This window comes from Myxocyprinus asiaticus, chromosome 6 (genome assembly GCF_019703515.2).
Source record: "Myxocyprinus asiaticus isolate MX2 ecotype Aquarium Trade chromosome 6, UBuf_Myxa_2, whole genome shotgun sequence".
Taxonomy (NCBI): domain Eukaryota; kingdom Metazoa; phylum Chordata; class Actinopteri; order Cypriniformes; family Catostomidae; genus Myxocyprinus; species Myxocyprinus asiaticus.
In genome coordinates this window covers 8,172,341-8,195,050 of record NC_059349.1, presented here as the reverse complement: position 1 = coordinate 8,195,050, position 22,710 = coordinate 8,172,341, and the positions used below count along the sequence as shown (strand labels likewise).

At 38.3% G+C, this 22,710-nt stretch overlaps 5 protein-coding genes across 13 annotated transcripts in view; 3 read left to right on the top strand and 2 right to left on the bottom strand.

Moving 5' to 3' along the window:
* LOC127442936 (gastrula zinc finger protein XlCGF8.2DB-like) overlaps positions 1-22,710 on the top strand; it is a 426,143-nt gene that overhangs the window by 250,526 nt on the left and 152,907 nt on the right. The gene's annotated exons all lie outside the window — the stretch shown is intronic.
* The window catches only part of LOC127442957 (gastrula zinc finger protein XlCGF8.2DB-like), a 261,498-nt gene that overhangs the window by 92,829 nt on the left and 145,959 nt on the right, over positions 1-22,710 (bottom strand). For 2 of the 6 annotated variants that reach the window (XM_051701401.1, XM_051701396.1), the window contains exon 1: positions 13,695-13,766. The exons of 1 other annotated variant lie outside the window; for it this stretch is intronic. The gene's annotated coding sequence lies outside the window, so the exon portion shown is untranslated. Of the gene's footprint in view, positions 1-13,209; positions 13,353-13,694; positions 13,767-22,710 lie in introns of those variants that run through there. 3 more of the 6 variants (XM_051701404.1, XM_051701407.1, XM_051701397.1) reach the window with 3 other exon arrangements.
* LOC127442873 (gastrula zinc finger protein XlCGF57.1-like) overlaps positions 1-22,710 on the top strand; it is a 291,640-nt gene that overhangs the window by 152,487 nt on the left and 116,443 nt on the right. The gene's annotated exons all lie outside the window — the stretch shown is intronic.
* LOC127442902 (uncharacterized) overlaps positions 4,011-22,710 on the top strand; it is a 163,455-nt gene continuing 144,755 nt past the window's right edge. The window contains exon 1 of the mRNA XM_051701268.1: positions 4,011-4,157. The gene's annotated coding sequence lies outside the window, so the exon portion shown is untranslated. The remainder of the gene's footprint in view (positions 4,158-22,710) is intronic.
* LOC127442865 (gastrula zinc finger protein XlCGF57.1-like) overlaps positions 4,149-22,710 on the bottom strand; it is a 228,733-nt gene continuing 210,171 nt past the window's right edge. For both annotated transcript variants that reach the window (XM_051701144.1, XM_051701143.1), the window contains one exon: positions 4,149-7,337. In XM_051701144.1, the coding sequence (XP_051557104.1) occupies positions 5,881-7,337 (1,457 nt within the window). In that variant the 3' untranslated portion in view covers positions 4,149-5,880. The remainder of the gene's footprint in view (positions 7,338-22,710) is intronic.

Genomic DNA, 22,710 nt, shown 5'->3' with positions numbered 1-22,710 from the left:
GGAGAAAAAAGGGAAGGATGAAGGGGAGGGATAAAATGAAGGAAAATAATAAAATAAATTATATTTGTATAGTTGCAACAAATAATTGACTGATAGGGTTTTTAATTTAGTTAAAATTTTACTTAAATATGTTTTTTTTTATTTTTTTTATTAAACCACACGACTATGACTCGAAGACATTACTATATTACAGCTTCTTTTTCTGTGAAGCATAATTTTCTGTAAAGCTGCGTTGGAATTATGTGTGTTGTAAAAAGCACTATACAAATAAAAATGACTTGACAAGACAGCTACAGTATATAGCTTACCTTTGCAAGTAAGAAAATAACAGTAATAAAAATTTTTTAATATAATTTTCAACAGATTGAGACTGATGCTTCAACAACTACAGGTGCATCTCAATAAATTAGAATGTCGTGGAAAAGTTCATTTATTTCAGTAATTCAACTCAAATTGTGAAACTCGTGTATTAAATAAATTCAGTGCACACAGACTGAAGTAGTTTAAGTCTTTGGTTCTTTTAATTGTGATGATTTTGGCTCACATTTAACAAAAACCCACCAATTCACGATCTCAAAAAATTGGAATACATCATAAGACCAATAAAAAAAAAAAAAGACATTTTTAGTGAATTGTTGGCCTTCTGGAAAGTATGTTCATTTACTGTATATGTACTCAATACTTGGTAGGGGCTCCTTTTGCTTTAATTACTGCCTCAATTCGGCGTGGCATGGAGGTGATCAGTTTGTGGCACTGCTGAGGTGGTATGGAAGCCCAGGTTTCTTTGACAGTGGCCTTCAGCTCATCTGCATTTTTTTGGTCTCTTGTTTCTCATTTTCCTCTTGACAATACCCCATAGATTCTCTATGGGGTTCAGGTCTGGTGAGTTTGCTGGCCAGTCAAGCACACCAACACCATGGTCATTTAACCAGCTTTTGGTGCTTTTGGCAGTGTGGGCAGGTGCCAAATCCTGCTGGAAAATGAAATCAGCATCTTTAAAAAGCTGGTCAGCAGAAGGAAGCATGAAGTGCTCCAAAATTTCTTGGTAAATGGGTGCAGTGACTTCTGCACCCTTCCTCCAGACTCTAGGACCTTGGTTTCCAAATGAAATGCAAAACTTGCTCTCATCTGAAAAGAGGACTTTGGAACACTGGGCAACAGTCCAGTTCTTCTTCTCCTTAGCCCAGGTAAGACGCCTCTGACATTGTCTGTGGTTCAGGAGTGGCTTAACAAGAGGAATACGACAACTGTAGCCAAATTCCTTGACATGTCTGTGTGTGGTGGCTCTTGATGCCTTGACCCCAGCCTCAGTCCATTCCTTGTGAAGTTCACCCAAATTCTTGAATCGATTTTGCTTGACAATCATAAGGCTGCAGTTCTCTTGGTTGGTTGTGCATCTTTTTCTTCCACACTTTTTCCTTCCACTCAACTTTCTGTTAACATGCTTGGATACAGCACTCTGTGAACAGCCAGCTTCTTTGGCAATGAATGTTTGTGGCTTACCCTCCTTGTGAAGGGTGTCAATGATTGTCTTCTGGACAACTGTCAGATCAGCAGTCTTCCCCATGATTGTGTAGCCTAGTGAACCAGACTGAGAGACCATTTTGAAGGCTCAGGAAACCTTTGCAGGTGTTTTGAGTTGATTAGCATGTCACCATATTCAAATTTTTTTGAGATAGTGAATTGGTGGGTTTTTGTTAAATGTGAGCCAAAATCATCACAATTAAAAGAACCAAAGACTTAAACTACTTCAGTCTGTGTGCACTGAATTTAATACACGAGTTTCACAATTTGAGTTGAATTACTGAAATAAATGAACTTTTCCACGACATTCTAATTTATTGAGATGCAACTGTATCACAAACCAAGTCTCAATTAAAAATATATATATATATATAATATATTAGCTTGCTACATATCATTACCCTCTTTAACATTTCAATCAGCAAAATTTGCAACAACTTTCAATACATCACAGAGGACTAAATGTTTACATTTGCCAGGCATAATAAAACACATATAAAAGATTGAGAAAATGACCCCGTTTACACCCAGTATTAAGATGTTGTTAGTATTTGGTAGCATTGCCTTTAAATTGTGTCAAACGTTTTGGGTAGCCTTCCACAAGCATCTCGCACTAAGTTGCTGGAATTTTGGCCCATTCCGCCAGACAGAACTGGTGTAACAGAGTCAGGTTTTAGTCCTCCTTGCTCGCACATGCTTTTTCAGTTCTGCCCACAAATTTTCTATTGGATTGAGGTCAGGGCTTTGTGATGGCCAAAACCTTGACTTTGTTGTCCTTAAGCTATTTTGCTACAACTTTGGAGGTATGCATAGGGTCATTGGAAGACCCATTTACGACCGAGCTTTAACTTCCTGGCTGATGTCTTGAGATGTTGCTTCAATATATCTACATAGTTTTCCTTCCTCATGATGCCATCTATTTTGTGAAGCGCACCAGTCCCTCCTGCAGCAAAGCACCCTAACAACATGATGCTGCCACCCCCATGCTTCATGGTTGGGATGGTGTTCTTCTGCTTGCAAGCCTCACCCTTTTTCCTCCAAACATAACGATGGTCATTGAAACACAATATTTGTTTCATTAAACCAGAGGACATTTCTCCAAAAAATTAAGATCTTTGTCCCAACGTTGCACTTGCAAACTGTAGTCTGGCTTTATGGCAATTTTGGAGCAGTGGCTTCTTCCTTGCTGAGCAGCCTTTCAGGTAATGTTGATATAGGACTCGTTTTACTGTGGATATAGATACATGTCGACCGTTTTCATCAAGTATCTTCACAAGGTCCTTTGCTGTTGATCTGGATCGAGTCAAAGTACAACTGAATCTGAAATAAAATTGTAACATTTAAAACTAAGAAAAAATGTCAATATAAATTTAACAAAAACATACCTCTAGTTATTTCATGTCTACATATTTTATTAGTATCCTGCTGAACGAACTTCAAAATGGTTTCAGAACAAAAGCAAATGCTTTAAGTGTATGAAGACAAAACTGTCCTCCAACACACTTCTTATTGCGTCCTGTTGACATTCTAATAATTTGTCACTTTTTCCCCTCCACTCAAACATAGACTAAAGAAAGTGAAAGTTTATAGAAAATAAAACAGGTATGTTAGTCATTACAACCAGGGTTATTGTTTCCAATTTTAATTTAGTTTTCATTTCTATTTCATTTTCAATTTGTCCTTTCAATTTATTTTAGTATTAATATCCCTATCTAATAATAATAAGGGTAATTTCGCATGGGACATGGCAGTCTCTAGTTAATTAGCAAAAAATGGCACAATGTGGGGCAGTTCCGCTCACCGCTGCACATACACGCAAAACAATGATGCCTCTGTGTGCGCCTCGCAGCAGCTGTTGTCAAAAATAAAACAAACTGGACTGGACCTTGGAGCAGTGGAAGGTCACCTGGTCCGATGAGTCCTGTTTTCTTTTACATCATGTGGACAGCCATGTACGTGTGCACTATTTACCTGGGGAAGTGATGGCACCAGGATGCACTGTGGGAAGAAGACAAGCTGGTGGAGGAAGCAATGATGCTCTGGGCAATGTTCTGCTGGGAAACCCTGGGTCCGGCCATTCACGTGGACATCAATTTGACACTTGCCACATACCTAAACATCACTGCAGACCAGGTACACCCCTTCATGGCAATAGTATTCGTGATGGCATGTCTCTAAGCAGGATAATGAGCCCTGCCACACTGCACACATTGTTCAGGAATGGTTTGAAGAACATATTGAAGAGTTCAAAGTGTTGCCCTGTCCTCCAAATTCCCCAGATCTCAATCCGATTGAGCATCTGTGGAATGTGCTGAACCAACAAGTCCGATCTATGGCGGTTTCACCTCGCAACTTACAGGACTTGAAGGATCCGCTGGTAATGTCTTGGTGCCAGATACCACAGGACACCTTCAGGGGTCTTGTAGAGTCCATGCCTCGGCAGGTCGGCACTGATTTGGCAGCATGCAGAGGACCAACAGCATATTAGGCAGGTGGTCATAATGTTTTGGCTCATTGGTGTATATTGCAAAATTACAATTCATGTCTTAAGGAGTTCAACTTTATAAATGAGGAAAAAATTACTGAGTGCACATTTAAGCAAGTTGAAAATACAGTAAATCAATAATAAATAGGTGCTGTTTTATTTAATCAGTTTAGAGTTGCTGTCCGCTTTAGTAATAAAGATTTTTTTGAATATTTAAAAAGTTACAGTTAATTTATTAAGCTATTATAGATAACCCAGATGATAGGGTTTCTGGTTCAAGCTGACAACACTGCGTGGACCAAGAGACTACAGAAATAACTGCCTACTTGTGTGTATTCAGTACATTAAGCCTAAAAAGACTTAATAGCCTAATATTAATACTATTTTTCAGTATTTTTATTTCGTGATATGTTGTTTTGAGTACTGTAAATATTGAGAGATATTGTGTGGGTGACTTGGCTTAATAAAGTTCTTTATTTTAACCACAATGAAACCGCACCAGCTTGACTGCACCAACACTTCCGCTAAAGGGGAAATGAGTAGCCATGTGCGATTTTACCAGTTGTAAAGTTCCATGTGAAACTGCTTTGTTTAGTTTCTAATACGTTGCTACATATCTGTCTTTCTTTTCATCGTGCAAGCTATCTCGGTAATCGATCCATTCAAGCATATTGGTTGACTGATGAGTGTGGTGTGTGCGTGTGTGTTGCAGAACATGGAGAAACAAACTCTGGCTACATCTACATCATCAAGAGGAGCTACAGTTGCATGCAGACAGAGCTGTGTTCATTTATTTCTCATTGTCATTATTCTTATTTTGTTTTTTCTTTTTCAGTGCGTCACAAATGCCATGGACTCTGCAGGACTAAAAAAAAAGTTCATTAAAAGTTTGACTTTTTTTTTTTCTCCCCAATTTGGAATGCCCAATTCCCAATGCGCTCTAGGTCCTCATGGTGGCATAGTGACTCGCTTCAATTCTGGTGGCGGAGGACGAATCTCAGTTGCCTCCGTGTCTGAGACCGTCAATCCGCGCATCTTATCACGCGGCTTGTTGAGCGCGTTACCATGGAGACCTAGTGAGTGTGGAGGTTTCACGCTATTCTCCGCGGCATCCACGCACAACTCACCACATGCCCCACCGAGAGCGAGAACCACATTATTATGACCACGAGCAGGTTAACCCAACGTGACTACCCACCCAAGCAACCGGGCCAATTGGTTGCTTAGGAAGTCTGACTGGGGTCATTCAGCACGCCCTGGATTCGATCTTGCGATCTTCACTTGCTGAGCTACCCAAGCCCCCTACAATTTACATAATTAAAATGAGCTTATACAACACAATCCTTGAACTTAATTTCATTGTATCCAATCTACTTAAATGTTATAAATTGAGTTGTACTTAATCCATTTGTGTTGGTACTTCATAAATACATTTTTTGTTGACATAACTGAAACTGGGTAGGGGGGATTTATAGTTCCCAGCATGCTTTGTGTTGTACTTGATTGGGAGGGTAAACATTTTGAAATTAAGTGTTATTTTATGTTTTTGAGCAAGATGAGAAAAGGCAAAGATGTTCAGTGAATTTGGGATTTAGAACCAATTCTGTTACGTTGGGTAACCATTGTGGTAAAGAGTGGAGCTTTTGCTTATTTAATGACTCTTTACTTAACTACTTAACATTTTGCATGTTAACACATGCTATTGTTAACGAGCTCGCATAACAATTGTGTAAATCAGAAGTGTGACAAAAAATATTATGGAAAACTGATGAAATGAATGACAACGGGACACTTTGAGGCTACTTAATAGGGTAATTTAAAAATATTGTTATATGTTAAAATTAAGTGTAGAAATTTCTCTGTCAAATAATTTATTCTATAAACCAAGAGGAATAATCTATTTTGGGTTTGGGTGTACTGGAAGCTTCTGTCACTGAAGACACATTCCTTGAGTCTGTGAGACAACTTGGCAATAAAGATCCTTCTGGTTCTGATTCTGAGGGCATGTAAAAACATTTCTCTCTATCGTGAATTCCTATGTGGTAATTAAAGTCTCTTTTTAATTTGAAACTCTCTCCACAGTGAGGGCATGTGAAGGGCTTTTCTCCAGTGTGAATTGCCATGTGGATTTTAAGATTTCCATTCTGTGTGAAACTCTTTCCACAGTGACAGCATGTGAAGGGCTTTTCTCCAGTGTGATTTCTCATGTGGATTTTAAGGCTTCCATTTAGTGTGAAACTCTTTCCACAATGATGACACATGAAAGGCTTCTCTCCAGTGTGAATTCTCATGTGGATTTTAAGATTTCCATTCTGTGTGAAACTCTTTCCACAGCGAGGGCATGTGAAGGGCTTTTCTCCAGTGTGATTTCTCATGTGGATTTTAAGGCTTCCATTTAGTGTGAAACTCTTTCCACAATGATGACACATGAAAGGCTTCTCTCCAGTATGAATTCTCATGTGGATATTAAGATTTCCATTTTGTGAGAAACTCTTTCCACAGTAAAGGCATGTGAAGAGCTTTTCTCCAGTGTGAATTCTCATGTGTCTTTTCAGGCTTGCTTTCTTTATGAAACTCTTTCCACACTGACAGCATGTGAAAGGCTTCTCTCCAGAGTGAATTCTCTTATGGATATATGCGCTACATTTTTGTTTGAAACTCTTTCCACACTGACGGCATGTGAAAGGCCTCTCTTCTTTGTGAATTCTCATGTGTTGCCTCAGGTTGTCTTTCTTTATGAAACTCTTTCCACATTGATGGCAGGTAAAGGGCTTCTCTCCAGTGTGAATTCTCATGTGGATATTTAGGCTTCCTTTTTGTGTGAAACTCTTTCCACACTGATGGCATGTAAATGGCCTCTCTCCAGTGTGATTTCTCAAGTGACGATTCAAACTTTGTTTAAATGTGTAACTCTTTCCACACCGATAGCACACGTAACTATCCACTCCAGTGTGCTTTCTCATGTGTTTTTCAAGACCTCTTCTACCTTTGCAATTCTTTCCACACTGATGGCATATGAAAGATTTCACTCTAATATGAACTTGCATGTGTCTAAGGAGGGATATTTTGCATTTGAAACTAATTTCACACTGACTGCATGTGTAAGGAGGCTTTACAGCATGAATTCTCATGTGACGATTCAAGCTTCCTTGACGAGTGAAACTCTTTCCACACTGAGAACAAGTGAAAGATTTTTTGGATTTTGTTTCTTCAGTCTGTGAGTCACTAAAAGATTGTTCTCCAGTAATGACATCAACAGGTATCTGATACTGATGTTTCTCCTCCTCTTCCTTCAGATCTTGACTTTCCTCTTTCAGCTCCATCAGGTCTAAAGTAAAAATATTAAATTGTTAAAAATAAATTCAACTGCAATTAAAGGAATATTTAACTTATGATAAAAACACAAAATGATCATTTTCTCCCACTTATGCATCTCACACTTTTGTTCTTCAGAGGAACACTAATGAAGATATTTTAATGGAGATATGATGTGAATATATCCATATAATTTAAGTCAATGGGTTCAACACAATTAAGCTCCAAATAGGACATAAAGGCACCGTAAAGGTAATTAATTTGACTTGAGTGGTTTAATCCATGTGTTCTGTGTGTACAGCGTCCTGCGCATGTGTCAAGCGAGAAGTGTAATTGTGTTTAAAATCATGTTCGTGCCAACATGTCGACTACAAATGTCAAGATATATAGAAAAAAAAAGAGTAACATTTTGGTCTGTTTCACACCCAAAACTGCTTATAACTCTTCAGAAGACATGGATTAAACCACTCTAGTCATATTAATTACTTTTATGAAACCTTTATTTTTAGAGCTTGGAAGTTTTAGACCCTGTTGACTTAAATTATATGGATATTAACACATCTTACATCAATTAATTTTTTAAAATTGTGTTCTGCAGAAGAACTAGTCATTCGAGTTTGACATGATAAAAAGGTGTGTAAAAGATAAGAGAATGATCATTTTGGGGTGAACTATTCCTTTATTATTCCCTTATTTTTTCCATTTAAAAAAAGCTTCACAAAGCTAAAAGATGAACTTATTTGTTTGTACTGTATATTGTTTGTGTGATATAAACATTAAAGTGACAACAATTTGTACGCCTTGATGAGACTTGCAATATGACGCACCAGCCACATGGACATCTTTTGACACTTCAGGGTCCTGTTTTAAGATTTAAAGCGAGTCTCTATGAACCGCGTATTGAGATGAAGACCTGGAATATTATTATTTTTTCCCTTTTTTGTTCTGCATAAGAAAGAATGTCATATGGATTTTAATGAGGGTGAGTAAATTATTCCTTTAACTAGAAATATCACTGATTCTTGAGATAAGGGACAAAACATCTTTTTATTTTTTAATACTAAATTAATTTGAAATGGATATATTTGTAGATAAAGGTCTCAGCTAACGAACCATGTAAGGAAACAGGTTTTTATAAAAACGTTTTGTTTGTTTCTTTCTGAATTTATTTATTTTTTTATTCACTTTATAACTTATATCATACTGTAATATCGGTCAACTCCGTCAGACACACTAAAAGCATACTATCTTAATTTGATCCATCCACCAAGAGTGTAAAGTCTTTGTTTAATAATGGTGTTCAGTAAAGACCGAGTTGACAAAATGTAATATTTTTCCATCTTAATCACGTGTTGTACACTGGAGACATTTTGTTTTGTTTTTCCTTAGATGCAGCTGCCTAAACTAAATCTGAGAAACATTTCAGTCAAGTGTTTCAAAACTTTTGACCAGTAGTGTGTGTGTGTATATATAAATATTTAATGAAATTTATATTTACAGGATTATAATCACAGCATCTGCGCTTTAATGATCACACTCAGCCATGTTTATCTGGAAAAGTGAAACTTCCGTCAAAAACACAAGTCAAAATAAAAGCATGATTCAAAATAAAAGCTAGATGTGTAAAATGGAAGAAATACTATTATTACTTCAATGAATATTATAATAATAAATAATGAATAAATAATAATGAATAATAATAATTAAGCACTATATCACAAGAGTGCTGTTATACTGAATAAAAGATTGTTAAAAAAGCAACAGTATGTTGAAAAATGTATTTATTTGTTAAAAGTATTATAAAAAAGTAACTGTTCTATTTTCACTTGTTAAAAGTTTTAAGAATTAATTTAATTAGACACCATTTTGATAATTAAATTGAAAACATTAAATAAATTAAAACAATATTTGGAAAAAAATAAAACAGATTTCAGTAGGGCCCAACTTAAAAAAACTTAAGCAGGGGGCCTGGGTAGCTCAGCGAGTTCGAATCCAGGGCATGCTGAGTGACTCCAGCTAAGTCTCCTAAGCAACCAAATTGGCCTGGTTGCTAGGGAGGGCAGAGTCACATGGGGTAACCTCCTCGTGGTCGCAATTAAGGGTTCTCGCGTGGTAAGTTGTGCGTGGATCACGGAGAGTAGCATGAGCCTTTTTCAATGTGTATTCAGTAGTACATTACCATATTAGCTTATTTTTGCCAGGTTTTGAAATTGGTGTAGAGAACTGTGAACTTTCACTGGTATTGGTATCAACTACTGAAATGTTGGTATTGACACAACACTAATCACATGTATGTGACTTTATTTTGTTATAGATTTCCCAATGTGGATTTGCCCTTTTCAGAGAGCTCAATAAAATATTCCAATTATTTACACCCCTAGTAACCATAGCGTCATCATGGTATTTTGTAATAAAATCACAGAAACAAATAAATTAAACATGGTTACTATATGGACCCTTTTCACACTTCCACGTTTGCGGTGATCGTGAAGAACAGTAATAACCAGTGCCACAACAGTGTTCCTATTTACATAAATTCTAAAAGAAAACGTCCAGATTTGTGTTTCCATGAATTTCCAAAAGATGCTGAACTTTATACGAGCTCAGTGGGTTCAGGCAATTAAAAGTGAAGAAGATAACTTTGTTATTAAATGAGGAAGCACTTTCGTCTGTGGACAGTATGTTCAAGATGAGGACTTCAGTCACTCACAGGTGGAATTCTGAAACGCTTTGAAATCTGAGCTGTACCGTCAGTCTCAGTGGAATGATTACACATCACAACCAACACAAGAGTGTGTGTTTGACAGGGCTAGAAGTCAGATGGAGTGAAAAGTGTGAAAAGGGTCCATTAATACAATATTACTGTAGTAACACCATGGTTATTTGCATTAAAACTATGGCTTCTGCCAAACAACATAGTTACTACAATATAACTAGTAAAAATATGGTTAAATTTACCCAGATCAAACCTCTCTCTGAACTCTCCGACTGTCACCGTGACCAAATCACTGCAAAGAAATCAATCTATATGAATTTGTATTTATTATTATAAATCGTATTAAAGGAAATAAATAGTGGAAACAGGAAACAGGATGGTAAAACGTGGGACAAAAGTGGGAATCAAACCCGGGTCATCCACACAAAAAAAGCCATTGTTATACCCCACACCACTGCAGCGACTCTGGGGGCGCAGTTTGTCTTTAAAGGAATTGTTCACCCAAACATGAAAATTCTCTCATCATTTACTCACCCTCATGCCATCCCAGATGTGTATAACTTTCCTTCTTCTGCTCAACACATTTAACCCTCCTGTTGTGTTTAACTTTAATGTTAAAATGACCAAGATTCTGACCAATCTTTTTAAACAAAGTATTAGGATAAAACATGGCATTTGATATTTATATTTTTATTTTATATTTATAATGACATGTCCGGTTTGCACAGGAAAATCATTTTTTATACCAGCAAAATCACAATTGTGTTTACAAACAATACTTTGTGCTGTTTTAAGGCTCAGTTTGTGGTATTATTAATATATTTATTATTTTTGTAAGAAAGGGCAAATTAATTCACTGTATATTTTGGAAAATTATGACATTTACAACAAACAGGTTTACATATTTATTTGCAAAAAAAACACCACAGATCCTCAAAAAGAAACATTAAACAATAAACCAGTGACACTAATGTCCACTGATACCCAATGTTCAGTCCTCCTCTGTGCACATAATGTACAGGTCGTTTGTAAATGTATGTTTAATGCATCTGAAAGCAATGCCTTTTGAATTATGGTTGTAAAATTAGTGTTTATTAGTGTGGGCCTACAGTGTTTGTAAACACATTATTATGTTGTTTTAACAAAAAGCTGTAATAATAATAATAATTTAATTCAAATGTTTATACCTTTTTCTGTGGCACTATTGATAGTGTGTTGAATGTCAAACACAAATTCAGAATCCCTTGCACAAAGTTTACAATGTACAAGTTAAATGTTTATAAATGTTTATTGTATCTGAAACCGTTAATAGGAAAAATAGAGTAATGTGTTTGAAAACAAATGATTACTTGTTTTCTGCCTTTATATTATTAAAAGCTGTTGATATCAAGTCAAAAAGAGGTTTTCAGAGGCGTGAAACACTGAAAGGGGACCAAAAGCTCATAAAAGCTCTCTAATAGAGAAAAACTCATGTTAGGGCATAAAGGTATGAGATACTTTTGTAATAAGTTGACAGTATCATTGGAGAGAGTCAGCAAGAAATGGTAAAACAGTAGAGAAAAATAAAGCTGTACATTTTTCCAGGTTACAATAAAAAAATATGTTGTGGTCAAAATGACCCCAAACATCACCGATGTGGTCAAAATGTGTACAGGGATTTTGAAAACTCTGAAACATGTGAAGCACATATTTATGTCTTCTAATAAATCTAGAAAAAGTCAGAAAGATTCAAGTTTTTCTAAAAAGTTTATCATATTTTTAAGTCAATTTGACCCCAAATATAACAGGAGGGTTAAAGAAAAATAGCTGAAGCAATGATTTATAGTTAAAGAATTCTTAAATATTGATCTTTTTTGGCACCAAGCGATCGTGTCACTTAAGATGATGTTAATTTAACCGCTGGAGTCGTATGGATGACGTTTATGCTGACTGTCTGTGATTTTTGGAGATTCAAAAGTCTGATCACCATCCACTTGCATTTTAAGGACCTACTGAGCTAAGATATTTTTCTTCAAATGTGTTCAGCAGAAGAAGGAAAGTTATACACATCTGGGATGGCATGAAGATGAGTAAATTATGAGAGGATTTGGAGAATCGTAAATGGCAAAAAAACATCAGAACTGTTGGAATTCCCGAGCATGAAGAAGGTCGACATACGGTGAAATTCCAAGACGAGCTCTTCCCAAGTCTACTGGACATAACAAGCCACAAGATTGAAATCGAGCGAGCGCACAAAGTTCTGGCTTGCAGATCTGCTGAGGGAGACAGGCCCCGATCAATTCTGGCCAAATTTCTGAGATCATCCGATAAAGATCTTGTTTTGTGCGAGGCAAGGAGCAAAGGAAAGCTTTCTTGGAAGAACCACAGCATTTTCTTGATCCCAGACTTTGCGAATTCATCAAAAGAGAAAAGTGATCGATTCAAGGAATGCAAGAAACTCTTACAACAACGGAAGATCGCTTTGCACTGATGTTTCCGGCCAAGCTGAGAATAGATACAAAGGATGGCCGCAAAGTATTTACATGTCCCCAGCAAGCATTGTCTTTCATAGAGTCAGTGGGGTGAGCTGGCTATTTGGTGATTTTCATGTGGCCCCCAAGTGAGCTCGTCTCGCTGTACACACTCTTGACTGTCTGAGGAAGCTAGGCACCTTTTTTTTGTGTTGGTTCTGCCTAGCGCGCTGTCGTGCACGGGGTTAATGTGCACGTTTTTCTTTTTTCTGTTTTTTGGGTTCAGGGGGAAGATTGGGGTTTGATTGTTGCACTAATGGGTAATGGAGTCTTTATAATCTTGTTTTTGACACACAATCTATTTTGTCTAATATGTCAAAATGTCATAACAGGACTAAATTATGAGAGAATTTTTTCTTTTTGGATGAACTATCCCTTTAATTTGTGTTTCCACTGGATTACTGGAGTGCAAAAAGTCACTCCGTTTAATTTATTATTTACATTGAAATGTAAAATTTTAATAGGCTGAAGTAGTGTGTTCAAAAGCATACTACAAATTTTTTTATTATTTTATTTTTTTGTATCGAGAATTGTGAAATTTTTCTGGTATCATTTTGATATTGTGACAACACGATTTTATACATATATTTCATAAGTACAATAATATCAATTATATCTTTATGAGTAAAACTTCTGATGAAACAAGAATAAATACAAACCTCTTTGTTCTTCAGTATCTTCAGTTTTTACCCCACATGTTTGTGTAATACTGATGTCTTCACTCTCTTCTTTAATAAACTCCATCTTTACAGCAGTTTGTCACACAGATCTCGTTTCATCGGGAGTTTTTCTTCCGTATCTGGAAACTTTTCTTCATCACGTTGAAGATGTTGGAAAAATCAACAGAAAGAAAAAGAAATGTGAAGTTATTCTTTCTGTTTCTCATGTGGAAATGTGTAAAGCAGCACAGAAAATAACACAAACATGTTGCGGCATTTATAAGAGAACAACTATCAGAACTTCACATAAAACATTACGATGATATTTATATTCAGTAATAATCTAGACACACTTATTTCATATTAATACATTAAAACGATCTCAATAATATTAAAACATTGTAGGAACATATTTAAAATAACTTAAAATCAAGTTAGAATGTTTTGTAAAGTTTTAAACCCATTAAACTCTGAAAAACACAAACCTTCTGCAGTCAAACAACAACAAGAGAATCACGGCGCAGCCCTGATGACGTCACTAACGCACATGGCGGATCAGAGAAACAAAATAAAAGTCCTTTCACTCCGAGACGTTTTGGCTAAAACCACAAAATTAATATAATAATAATAATAATAATAATAATAATAATAATAATAAAGTTGCCAGTGTAAGTAGGCAGTTTTATTCTTTGTTGAATATCTCTGGTGGAATAAACAATAACATAACCCATTTAGGTGCAAATAAAATATTAATAATAATTAAAACAATAAAGGCACATTCAATGTCACATTTATTTCCTAAATTTTAATAATTTATGAATAAATGAATGTTGTGCAATTGTGGCCACAAAATCCATCACAGAGATTGTTGGCACAGGTTGTGGGGTTAAACTTAGTTTTAAAAAGAAAGAAACAAAAACATACAAGTCGATAAAAAAAATATATATATTTTAAATCTAACAAAGAGAACTTGTCTGAAACATTTGTCTGATATAATTATTTTTATTATTAATATGATTATAATTCATTCGAACCATTTAATAAGGGTACTATAATGGTTGTAACACCTTTGTAAATCACTTAAAGGGATAGTTCACCCCAAAATGACATTTTTCACCCTCTTGTCATCCCAGATGTGTAAGACTTTCTTTCTTCTACTGAACTTAATATATCATATATAATCTTTAGATCACGTGTCAGCAGTGGCAATTTCTCAGGGCCAGCAAAGCCTTTTCTGCTGGCCAAACATGCCAAATAATAAATATTTTTCATCCTTTCATTCTCAATCACCTTTTTGCCTATGTATTTTCAATCGCTTCCCACTCTTAATTAATCTACAAACAAATTGAGAAAAAAAAAGTTTATCCAGTCAGAATTTATTCCTTGATGCTTACAAACAAAGTGTGACAACTGTTTCACAAATCACATGCCCGAAGCCATGCTCCTTAGCCGAAGCAGCGCGTGAGTCTGAGCTCCACCCCCTCAGGCCTTCAGAATTTCTTCAGAATCCCTCAACAGTGCAAATGAAAGCGCAACTAAAGTCATATTGTCAGATTCATCAGCCAATCAGATTGATTTATTTGTTCTTGGTGGGTGTGATCTTTAGGATATGTCCCGATCGAGGCCTTCTAGCTGGCCTTGAGTGACACAATCACGCTTTAAGTGATGTACGTAATTCAAGAACGAAAAGCATAAGATCAAGCTGTCTGACGAGTCGGCTGTCATTGCTGGTATTGCCGTTGAGAGAGAGATCCTTATGGACTAAAAACTCGAGATGTTCTGCATGATCGTGTGATTGCTTAATTTATTAAACAGGAATGGAGGACTGATTCTCACCTCAAGTAAATTGTTAAGTGCTTTTTGCATTGTTATAGCAACATCAGGAGTTTTCTAAGTGTAAATTAGGCTGCTTGAGCATTCAGTGTCGGATCAAGTTTTGAAAAGTAGTGCCGCGTTCCATTCAACTCAGAAAGTCGGATTTTACAACTTGCTACTAGGAAAAGTGCAATGGAATGCATCTTGAAGTCAGAATTACAACTTGTAGGCTCATGCAGAAATTCTCAATTCTGATTTTGCCGAGATGCAGGGGCATGATGTCACACAAACATGTCGACATATATACAAAGTAAGTGATGAACATTCACTTTATTAAGTAATATAGATAAATGAGTTCATTTCCACATTACATGATATTAAGGCCTTGTCCACACTAATACGTTTTCGTTTGAAAACGCATCTTTTTCTCTCCGTTTTGGCCTTCCGTCCACACTGAGATGGCGTTTTTGTCTGCGAAAACTGAGCATTTTGAAAACGCACTCCAAAGTGGATACATTTTAAAACGCCGTTTTCGCGTTGTAGTGTGTACTGCGAAAACGGAGGCTTTTGAAAACTATGACGCATTTTTAGTCATTTAACACAGTCATGTGACCCATTCAGTCCAAAACAAGATGGTGGACGATGTTGTATTGTAGTTGTTTTGGCTGCTCTCCAGTTTGATTGCGTTGTTAAAGATTAATGTCAGTTTGTACATACTTCAGCTTACATTTCTTCAAAGGAGACAGGATGTTTACTCGCAGTTGTTGTTCAGCGGTGGAACGCGAGAACAGTTGCATTTTCAGACTGTACATGGAGCCAAGATTTTGGGTGAGACCTGGACGCACTCGTGCATGGTGGGATAATTTTGTACATGAAATTATCGTGCCCGAGGAGTGGCGTGAGAATTTTAGGATGTCTAGGGACTCTCTCTATCATCTGAGTGAACTTCTATGACCTAATATTCAAGGCCAGACAACACAACTGAGATCACCTGTGGATGTTGTTACAAAGGTTGCATGTATTCTATACTACTTAAGCGACGAAGGTAGACTCCGAAAAACAGCGAATGCGTTTGGATTAGCCCAAAAAACTGTGTCTAAAATAATCAGAGACGTGTGCAGAGCTATTACATTACACCTGGGTCCCGAGTATGTTTGTCCGTCCATTTAAAAAACATGGTGCCTTTCCTCGACACGATTCAAAGAGGCTGAAAGTAAATAAACGCCTGACGGAAATGACGCATGTAGAAGCATCTTACGTTTTACTCATGCGCAGTACAGGGACGTAAGCGTTTTCAGACATTTCAGTGTGGATGAGCAACTTTTGGAAAATGCTAGAAAACGCTAGTGTGGACGGAGAGCGTTTTGAAACCAAAACGCTGTTTTCAAATCTAGATTAAAGTAGACATAGCCTAAAGCTTGTTTAACAAACGCCTGCAGAAACAGGTGTATAAAACATTATAATCTCTTTTGATAATTTTACACCTGAAGCACAAATGCTAGCGCTGCAGCATTGTTTATCAGTTGGGTTGCTAGGACACATCTCTAATGAGAGTCAAGCCCCTGCTAAGCTAACGGGAGCATTGCAGTTTTGTTTCCTTAAACGTCATCTTCCGAATATCGGGGAATGGAATGCATTTATGGTCAGAGATATCAAGTAGAAATATCCCACATCCAACTTGAATGGAACGCAGCATAACCGTGTACCTTGACAAAATGAAATTTATTGCAAGCAACATTTAAATCGCAAATATTATTAGATTTTTCCAGGTATTATAGACCTCCTTGGTAGATTTATATGAAAAATTATGATTTGTGAATGTCTGTTCAAGAGACGTTCATTTGTATGTCAAGAGACATACAAAACAGTCCTGCTGCAGTTAAAATTAGGCTTGCTTGAGCATTGTGTCATTTCAAGTTCTGGCTTTTGTGCGTGGACGTGTTTTTAAAATGTCAATTGGTATTACTAGACATACTATGTATGTCTTATTCATTGTGAAACTATGTTTTCTTAATGGCATGAATTACACTGAAGGCCTAGACTTTAAATGCATGGCCCGCCACTGCGTGTCAGGAGCCGCTGCAGTAACTAGAGAAACTGGTGGCACTAAAGCACAGAAAGCTGTTTTATCCACCAACATTAAAAACTTCAGGAAGAAATCTGAACCAGCAGTGAGGTGAATTTCCTTTGCATCAAATGCTTTAAAAACATGTAAATGATATTGCTGCATCATTGCATCCCCTTTAAGAATGATCTGAGCTTATGTGGATTGTTTTCATAATCTGCATTGTTTGACCTTTGCATTTAATCTTACATGAGTTTTCTTCACTCTCTAATATATTATACTGTATATCGCTGCATCTTTATATCACTTTTTTAACAATTCTTTGGATCATGTGTTTTTCTTTGCCAAATGTTAATAATATTAATACTATTGCTGTGACTGCACTCCGTGTGCCTTTAAATACCAAAAACAAAATCGTTAACACAGGTAGATTGTAACGAACTGGCCATGGAGATGGTGTTAGGATCCATGTGCAGGAAGTTTCTTAATAAAACACATGAGTGAGGGGCCAGACGCCAGGTGGACCGATTTCAGCAAGGACACATGGAAGGAAGGTGAAATACGGTAGTTAGCAGGAAGCTCTAATCGGTATGTAACTGTGTTTATTTGATGGATAATTCTGAATGGACCCACATACCTTGGACTGAGCTTCCTGCAGGGTAGCCGCAGCTTGAGATCCCTTGTGGACAACCAGACCCTCTGTCCAGGCTGATAGTTGGAGTGGAGGCGCCTCCACCAGTCAGCCTGAAAGCATTGCACTCGGACCGCTCGCTGTAGACAGACATGTGTGCTGTCCTACACCCTCTCGCTCCGCCTAATCCAATCGTCCACCGCTGGCACCGTAGATGGTTCTCCTGACCAAGGGAACACTGGGGGTTGATAGCCCAGCACGCATTGGAAGGGGGTTAGCCCCGTAGAGGTATGAGTGAGGGAATTCTGCGTGTATTCTGGCCAGGGCAAGAAGTCGCTCCACTTCTCCTGTTCACGGCTACAGTAGCTCCGAAGATATCTGCCAATCTCCTGGTTTAAACGTTCCACCTGTCCGTTGGCTTGGGGGTGATAGCCTGAGGTGAGACTCACATTGATGTCCAGTTGCTTACAGAACGCCTGCCAAACTCGGGATGTGAATTGAAAACCTCGATCGGACACGATGTCTTCTGGTAATCCATAGACTCTGAATACTTGGTGAAATAGAGCATTAGCAGTTTCCATAGCCATGGGTAAACCCTTGAGAGGGACAAGACTACATGATTTTGAAAATCGATCAATAATTACCAGAATGGTGGTGTATCTGTTGGAGTTTGGCATGTCGGTGACGAAATCGATGGACAGGTGGGACCATGGTCTCTGGGGTATTGGCAGTGGTTGGAGCAATCCCGTTGGTAGTTCCCTGGGGGTCTTGGATTGTGCACACACTTGACAAGACTTCACATAGTTAGTAACATCACAAATCAAAGATGGCCACCAGAAGGAATTACATACAAGAGTGATTGTTCTTTGGATGCCAGGGTGTCCTGTGCTCAATGAAGTGTGGACCCATTGGATAGTTCTCTGACGTCGAGCTTGTGGTACATAGTGCTTGGTTCGAGGGCAGTCAGGTGGTGACAGTTCGTGCTGTTGTGCTTGTATTTCTTCCATGATATCCCAACTAATAGGTGCAATAATGACAGATGGTGGTAGAATTGATTCAGGGTGAGGTTGAACATGGGGTAGATCATGCCTGCATGAAAGTGCATCTGCTTTGCTATTCGTGTTGCCAGGGTGGTAAGTGACAGTAAAATTGAACCTGGTGAAGAACAATGACCATCGGGCTTGATGTGGATTCAGTCTCTTGGCTGCCTTTATATATTCAAGGTTTTTGTGATCAGTGATAACTTGGAATGGGTGGACTGTCCCCTCTAACCAGTGACACCACTCTTCGAGGGCTGTCTTCATGGAAAGTAGTTCCTTGTTCATCACATAATAGTTTCATTCTGCTGAATTTAATTTTCTGGAGAAAAATGCACATGGGTAAAGCTTGCCTGGGGTACCGTGATGTTGTGACAGGACCGCTCCAATCCCACAATCTAAACGCGTCCACTTCAAAGACGAATTAAGATTGGGGTCAGGGTGTTTCAATATGGGAGCGGTCATGAAGCTTGACTTGAGAGAGACGAAGGCTTGGTAAGCGGCGTCGTTCCACGGCAACTTGGTGGGTTTTCCATTGAGCAATGACGTATGTAATGATACTGTAGTTTCTTATGAAGCAGCGATAGAAATTGGTAAAGCCCAGAAATAGCTGTAGTTCTTTGATTGTGGTAGGTTGAGGCCATTCAGTAACTGCTGTTACTTTAGAGACATCCATCTCTACACCTTGGCGGCTGATATTGTAACCAAGGAACGTGGTGTGGGAGGTATGAAACTCACATTTCTCTGCCTTGACAAATAGCTGGTGTTCCTGGAGACGTGATAGGACTGTCTTGACATGCTGTATATGTTGTTCTTTGCTTTGAGAGTAGATGAGGATGTCGTCAATGTAGGCCACCACACAATGATTCAGTAGGTCTCTGAAGATTTAGTTTATGAATGACTGAAATACTGCTGGGGTGTTAGCAAGACCAAAGGGCATCACCAAGTACTCATAGTGCCCCCTGGTGGTGATGAATACAGTTTTCCACTCGTCCCCTTCTCTGATCCTGATGAAGTTATAGGCACTTCTTAGATCAAGCTTGGTATAAATCTTTGCCTCATGGAGTTGTTCAAGGACTGAGGGGACAATTGGCAGTGGGTAATGGTATTTAATGGTGACAGAGTTCAGGCCTTGATAGTCGATACATGGACGTAGACCTCCATCTTTTTTCTCCACGAAGAAGCAGCCTGCAGCTGCTGGAGAGGTGGATGTAACCGGAGGCAAGGGCTTCCTCGATGCAGATTTCCATAGCGAGGGTCTCGGGGCGTGACAATGGATAAGCCAGTGGAGCTGTATTAGGCAGAAGTTCAATGGCGCAGTCCCATGGACGATGAGGAGGAAGTTGAGTAGCTTTGACTTTACTAAACACTTCAGTGAATTCTGCATACTCCTTGGGTATCTTGGTTTCTGTTTGGAGTTCAGGGCTTTCAATACTGGTGGTAAGACAAGGCATGGAGACAGCGACATGGAGACAATGTTCATGACGGAAACTTGACCATTGCGTGAGTTCACCCTGGTTCCACGATATAGAAGGATTGTGGATGGCCAGCCAAGGATGACCCAGGATAAGAGTGTGCTTGGGTGAGTTAATGACATAGAGTGAAATGTTCTCCACATGAAATAGTCCAATCTTGATGGTTATGGAGACAGTCTGTTGGGTTATACCAGTACCAATGGGAGCGATATTAATCGTTGGGATGCATTGAATGGTGGGTATATGGAGTTCTTGTATGATCTCTTGATTTACGAGATTCACAGCAGCCCCAGAATCCACTAATGCTGTAACATATTTTACATGATTATCAATGGAGACCTCTACAGGCAACAAAAAAAAACTGTGAAGGATGGGCGATACAAAGTTCGTGATACTCACTTTCAGCCTTGGTTCAAGGGAACTTGATTTCTTGTGTGGGCATGCAGCATTGAGATGACCTGGTTCACCACAGTAATAGCAAAGTTTTTCATTATGTTCCTCCATAGAAACACGGGCATATGCAACTTGCATGGGTTCGTGTGATTCAGGGTAAGCCTGGGCCTGTACTGAGACTGTAGACTTTGAAGTGGAGTGAGACTGGGGCCGTGGAGCATTACGAAGCAGGTTATCCATCTTGATAGTCATGGTTATAAACTCCGAAAGAGTAGAATCCTCACCCTTGCATGTCAGTTCCGCCTCGAGTTCTTGGTTAAGCCCTTCACGGAAAACAGTTTCCAGAGTGACATCGTTCCACCCACTTTGAGCCGCTAGCGTCCTGAACAGAATTGCATAATCTGCTGCTGATCAATGGCCCTGGCATAGATGAAGCAGCTGAAAAGAGATATCTTGACCACCACTGGATACTCAGAGACTTTGTGGATCAAACGAGGCTTGGATTTGAGGATCTTTGTCCCAAACAGCAGCGGCCCAATCAAGTGCTTTACCGGTAAGCAGAGACATCATAAAGGCACATTTCTTGGCGTCTTGATTAAATGATTCAGGTTGATTAGAGAAATAGACATTACACTGTCATAGAAAACCCTGGTATTTCTCAGCAGAACCATCAAACTTGTCAGGGAGAGAAAAGCTTACCAGTTTAGCATGGGGAGCTGGCAGTGAGTGAATGTAGTGAGTCTAACATTTGTTGGCGGCTCGTAGGTTGTTCAGTTGGTCTTGATAGCCCTTTAAAACTTCACACTGATGTGCAAATGCAGCCTGGAGTTGTGAATCTTCCACTGGACCCATGGGAGGCGAAGTATTCTGTAACGAACTGGCCATGGAAACGATGTTAGGATCCATGCGTAGGAAGTTTATTAATAAAACACAAGCAAACAATCCAAATCAGCAGGCAGAGAGACTAGTCAAAAAGCAGGCAGATAAATCCAATAAACCAAACAGACTGTCCAACCAGGCAAACAAAACAAAGGGTAAACCAAAAAGCAGTAAATCCAGAAAAAACAGGCAATGGTCATAGCATGAATCAATAAACAATGGCAATGGAAAAATGCTCAGTAAGGCAGGGTAAACTGGCAAACTTGTCAGCCATGTGACAGTGGAATAGGCATGGTTTAAATATGGTGGTAAACAGGAAATGAGTGTAGAAGGAATAGTCCATGGCTAATACTCAATTGTGAGGGCTCCCTCTGGTGGCGGGATGAACGAGAGGCAGCCTCATTCATTACATAGATGTACATGGCAATAAGATAAAGTCAAACATTTGTTTTAACAGTCATTATGAGTGTGCATTATACAGTGATTTTAAACAAATACACTTAACACATGTACATACGGTATGCATGACAGTGGCATATAATTAATATTGATCGAAATGATAAGATGTTTTAACTGTTACTCAATAATTTATAGTCTATTCTAATTACCCATTCAGACGGTGTTTACATGATAATACTGTCAGTCAACTTGTCCAGCAGGTGAACTGAAATAGTTTGAGAAAATATTTTCTTTCTCGTTGAGCAAATCAACAACACATTCATCATCATTGCTGCAACATGCAGAGAAACACATTTTATTTTTTCAATCTGCTCGCTAGAGAATCGTTTGCTTTTCTTGTGTTTTCCAAACTTGTCAAGTGGTTATTTCTTTTAACCCAGTGATGGGCGGAGAGCAGACCAGCTCAAAGGTGTGTTGAGCCACCTATGCTTGTCAATAAGCACCACCTGTTGTAAAGGTTTTAATGTGCTAACGGCGAACATTCGCTTTGCTCTCTATGGGAAAGAGCCATTCGTCAGTGATTCGCCTCTCAGAATCACGTCGCCTTTGGTGTGCAAAGGCCTTTAAGCAGAGCAAGCTATAATCATGCAAAAACGCTATCCAAGAAGTTGTTTCTCCCATTGAAACCACCAACACTAAAAATATTAATGTTTGTAGTTGAATTCACTAATCAACTACTCAGTTTTTGAATGCTTAAATGAACTTTTCTTTGTAGATTTGTAATGATTAATATAGTTTTTTTTTATA